Source organism: Olea europaea, chromosome 13 (assembly GCF_002742605.1).
Source record: "Olea europaea var. sylvestris chromosome 13, O_europaea_v1, whole genome shotgun sequence".
Lineage (NCBI taxonomy): Eukaryota > Viridiplantae > Streptophyta > Magnoliopsida > Lamiales > Oleaceae > Olea > Olea europaea.
Window position 1 is genome coordinate 15,715,382 of NC_036249.1, and position 5,199 is coordinate 15,720,580.

The window sequence follows — 5,199 nt, forward strand, 5'->3', positions numbered from 1 at the left end:
TCATCACACAATAATGACTTTCCCAAAATAGTAGGGGTTCATTAGCATCTCACGTACGGTTGATTGCTTGTTGAGTTGGATCCAACTTCTTTTCAGTTAATTGATGGCTTAAACCTTAACTATGAAGGGAATTCTATCACGAGAAAAACTATAAAGTTGGTGATGAAATAAAAACATCCGAATCAAGATAAGAACAGAATATTAGGTGGTCAAACTATAGTGAGAAATGGGGATGTTTATGTGCTTCGTTAATTCTATCGAGCCTTCTTTGCTAACAATTTTGTTTGTAATGTAAGGGAGTAGCTTTATAAGGATGAAAACAAGTACTCCCAATCAATTGTGTGGTGAAAATCGTATCTTACTTTATACAGAAGAAATTAAACAAAAAAACGGAAAAATATATACGAAAGCAATTCATTCATAAAGGGGAAGCAATTTGTCATCATATCAAAAGAGTAAAGATTTAAATCTTAATTAATTTTTTTATCCATAAAAATGAGAGTTATTCCATACTTGTGTTCTAACTCCTCGAACACCCAACTTTCTTTCTTCTTTTCTTGTCCTAGAATATTTGAAATGCAAAAATTGTTTGTTGGTGATTACCATGTCTCTTACTAGTCTCATAATGACTGTCATTTTAACTTCTTACAACACGTTTATGGTGTAATATGGCTTGCAATCACTTTGCGCAAGCCACTAGTTCTATCCATCGTAAAAACAGCCCACTTTCTGGATTTGATTTTAGAACAGATAGCAATGAGTTTTTAAATTTGATAAGTCTATTATCTCAAAAAGTTAGGAGTATAGGAATGTCTAAACCAAGTCGAAACAAAGGTTTGACCGCAATTTGAATTAACCCCATATGAAAATATTTAAATTTCTTGCTATGAGGTTAAATGGGGTCTTTTGAAAACAGGTTCAAAACTGATCAATATCCTCTTCAAGTCAATGTAAAGAAATTTGTGGTTGTAAAATCTTAAATGTTTTTACTAAAGAAGAAGGATTACATTAAAATTTCTCATGGATCCTTCCCCTAATTCTAAAATAAATCACTCTTGCTTCAAAAAACCTTTTCTAAAATACCCCTCAAAGCAAGAAGACTACACACACACACACACCATGCATAGGTGACACGGTACAATAGATGGTGTAATTAATTTTAAAATCAACCGTTATCTTTCACCGTCTATTATAGTGTGCTACGTCAAACGGCGCTTAGAAAATCATAAAGCCAAACGTGTGCTCTCAAAGATAATATAGATACTTCCAAGGTTTAGTAGGGTTATTCCTGTTCTTGGAAGTGTGGTAGTAGGTTCTTCTGCTCATATACTTTATTTATAATTTCAAATTGTTAGAGATAAATTTACGTAGTCTAGTAATTTTGCTCTATTTCATAATGCCCTTTTTTCTTTTTATTTTATTTGGCTATTTAGATTTTATGTCGGTCAAATTACATTTTGAACCATACATTTCAATATACTCACATATACTGTTCAATTTTTTACGACACATTTCATGATATTCACTAATTTAAAATCTATAAAAATTTTGTCGAACAAGCCTTTACATTTAATCTCCCATGTTCAGGTTGAGAGTGTAATGACTCGTAAATGACACTAAGTGTGAGCTTTTATAATGGAGAAGTTGAAGTGGTTACTGTTGGGTGAAAGATACGTGGCATCATCTTAACGGTCGATGAATCATCCTCTAGGCGTCACTTTTATAGTCCTAAGCTTTGAGAGTAGTTAATGATTCTGAAAAGCGATCATCCTATAGTCTAGGTCTAACATTTGAAAGTAGACTAACAAGTTGACGAAAAGACACCTACTGCACAAAAATCAATCAATTTCACAGAAGATCTTATGCTGAAGATTTCTTGATAGAAGCAAAGCTTATGTACGTTAGGTAAGCCAATGACGTGGAGCATTGGTTTGAGGTGGCTTGTTAGCCGACAGTGAGTGATCGGAGCCTAGTAGAATGAGGGATAACAATCATAATTAATTTTAGTGTTTTTTCAAGAGATTATTTGAAGTGAAAAATGATTTTTTTTTAGAAGTTAAAATTAAAGAAGATGGAAAAAATTATGAATTCACGTATAAAATTATTTTATTAAAGGAATATATAATTAAAAATAAGTTTGAAAAGAAATGAAGGTAATATAAGTTGTGCCAAACAAACTATGAAACAGAGAAACATCCCTACTTGGAATTAATATGGGGAACTTTTCTTCCGAACTATCTAATCACATAACAAACCTCACTAGGGTGTCTTATCATGCATATATTTATTCCTGAACCATTAATTATAAGCTCATCTCAATTCCTCATTTTTCCTTCAGGTAATGATTAATTTGAGAACTCAAAATTGCTTATCTTTTAATCCATTATTCCGTTGAAGCCACTATAGGGGTATCGATATTTAAATCATTTCATATAAAAATTTAAGCAGTTAGAAATAGCCAAATATTATTTTCATCAGGTTCTCACCTGCAAACATGATTCTTTTTTTCTTTCTTTTTTTTCAATGAAGCCTGTCGCATGCACAATTTCATTAAATGAGTGACGATGAGACTTGAAAAACTTGAGATCTTTGATAACTTTGATTCTGTGGTACACAGTGAGTCTTTCTCTGTTGGGCACCCTTAAGCACCAGAGTCAAATCAAGTTGCTTTTAGTTTTAACTTTTACAAGAGTGGACTAAATTGCGTGTATAATAAAAAGTCACGAATCCTGAAGAGTGAAGACCTTCCGTCCACTGACTACAAGATAGAGACCGCAGCCAAATTTTTCTTAAAACTTTAACCAAACAGTAGTGTGATTAATCTCCTGTATATTCAGTGGCAAACATACCTTTTATATCGCAAATAGGATTCTTGAAATTGATAAGTAACATTTTCTTTGCACAAATTTAATTTTTCTTTTTGACAATGCAATAAAGGAAATGTAGACTACTTAATTTTCATCTTTATAAATCCTTAACGCTGAAATGTTAAAAATACATAAGTAGCTTCTAAGCATTAAATTTTGGGAACTCTTTTGGGATCATGGCATCAGATTTGCAGAAAAAGCATTAATAATATTGATCCAGTTATCGTCGTCCTCTTCATCTTCCTCTATACCCGCATGATCATAATGACTCTGAGTCGTCTTCTCCGTTTCATCATTCCTCGCGAATCTCCCCCTGATGCGCGGTCGACTATCTGCTAGTGTCTTCCTACATTCATACTGTGACACACAAACTTAGGTAATTAATATCATAAAGAAATTGATTAAAATTTAGTGATTTCGAAGTTAATTATGTACCCCTACAATCTAAGGACGTAATTTGTCTTTGCATTCTGGTGTCATCAATATATAAGAAAGGCAAGTTCGGAAAATTTTATAAACCTTGATCCTCTTGTTGAAATTCCTCAAATTCCTCTTGCTTCTGTATCTCTCAATTCTCTCTTTTTTCTCCTCAGGACTGTATCGGCAGGGTTTGTTCATACTTTCTATGATAATGCTGCTATCATTTGACAATGGACTATTGAAACGCTGGTTATGTTGTGCCAAATTTATGCCCTGTTACATTATGCAAAAGCAACCACGTAGATACATGATTAAAGAAGGAAAAAAGTTAAATTATTGTATGTTATATAATGTACAGTACTATAATTAATCTCCACTAGGGACCATAGGAAGAGTACCCTCGATGTGACGGGTGTGTTTGGCTTGACTTTTGAAAAGTTAAAAGAAACTTTTAAGATCTAAAATCTGTTTTTGATAGTTAAAAGAGCTTTTAGAGGAATTTGATTTAATGTGACTTCTTTTAAAAGCACTTCCAAAATATGAAGCACCTTTAAAAATTAGTTTTTGATAAAAATTGAAGTAATTTCCTTGAAAAGCTCTCCTAGAAAGCAAAAACAAAAGTAAAAGTCATGCCATACGGTCCTACGTCTATGTTGTTGCAGTTGGGTTTTAATGTACAATTACAAAGTTTCATGCCTCTCACACACTCAAAAAAGGCCCTCTAAACAACTTTTGTATGTATAATAGGAATATTAGGTCGATTAGCAGTAGAAGGAACGAAATGTACAGTATGATTCAGAAAATCCGACATAGAAAAAGCTGGTGTATTACCTGCAAATCACCAGTGCTTAAAACCTTCCTGACCGGGGATGAATCCAGTTGAGAGTAGCCTTCATAGTTTTTCTGAAGAGAGTGGCTACTGATGCTCCGTTGAATCAAAGTTGAAGTGTGTGTTCCATAACTGGTTATTGAAGCGGGAGAGCCAATATAACTGCTGCATCCACTGCTATCGGATTTGAATGCCGAAAGGGAGTCAAGGTTGTTGCTCGGAATTGTGAGATGAGGCAGGATTAATGGTTCAGTAGTAGTACTAGTGATGTCTGGTAATGGAAAATGGCCTAAGTTGTTATAAGAAAATTCATTACCAATGTGTCCATACATGGTGTGTATTTACTAGTGAGAGAGAGGGGAAAGCGGAAATGAATTTTTGGTTTGATAAAAACCAAGAAGTGTATATGCAGTCTTTTTAAAGGGTTTGAACAAGCTGGAAGGTGACGTGGACGATGACGTCATTTTACATGGCGTTGACTTTCTTTTTTTTTCATTCCATAGTGTTCTTGGACTTTGTCGTGGTGGGAGAGAATGGTTCAAGCACGAGGAGAGGCTCATTAGTTATATAGCCAACATTTTAGAAGAACTTATGCACTTCTCGATGTGTAGTTAGTAGTTAATAGTACATTATATGATGTTATGAAGAATCTAGTCCACGTTTCAGAATCCAATGTCAACAAGCATTGAGCTATTTATGTGATTGTGAGCTAGGTATATAAATGATCCACATTTTATAATTAGACATTGATGAACACATTAAACTGTCCATGTTGCTAAGGGTTCTCATGACCATGCATAAAGACACAATTATCGCAATTGCACTCTACCATAGAATAAAAACAAACATTTCATATTAATTTTCATGTTTGATCTCTTGTATCCTTGCCTTACTAATCGTTACCTATGTTGAGGAAACTTTTGGGAACTTATAAAAAATGAAGAGGGCCAAACCTATCCTCTCAATTATTCTTTTCAGGCCTCAGTTGTAGTGGGTGTGTCATTTTTAGTAGTTCCTTATTAGGACTTTGCTGTCCGTCCAGAGGCGCTGAATTCCCGGGGGGGGGGGGGGGGGGGACCGGGG

General features: G+C 34.2%; 1 protein-coding gene across 1 annotated transcript; it reads right to left on the bottom strand.

The window, feature by feature from the left end:
- Nucleotides 1–2,869: 2,869 nt before the first annotated feature.
- LOC111407719 (zinc finger protein HD1-like) lies at nucleotides 2,870–4,554 on the bottom strand. Its single transcript, XM_023037360.1, has 3 exons — nucleotides 4,119–4,554; nucleotides 3,387–3,560; nucleotides 2,870–3,224 (listed from the first exon to the last, which is right to left on the bottom strand). Exons 1-3 carry the CDS (start codon nucleotides 4,446–4,448, stop codon nucleotides 3,042–3,044), a joined length of 687 nt encoding a protein of 228 aa, XP_022893128.1. The 5' UTR covers nucleotides 4,449–4,554; the 3' UTR covers nucleotides 2,870–3,041.
- Between the last annotated feature and the right edge of the window lie 645 nt (nucleotides 4,555–5,199).

Coding starts and splice junctions, on each gene's coding strand:
- LOC111407719 (XM_023037360.1), bottom strand. CDS start 4,448: ATGTATGGACACATTGGTAATGAATTTTCTTATAACAACTTAGGCCAT. Junction 3,561..4,118: donor TAAGCACTGGTGATTTGCAG/GTAATACACCAG, acceptor ATAATGTAACAG/GGCATAAATTTGGCACAACA. Junction 3,225..3,386: donor ATTTCAACAAGAGGATCAAG/GTTTATAAAATT, acceptor TGTGTGTCACAG/TATGAATGTAGGAAGACACT.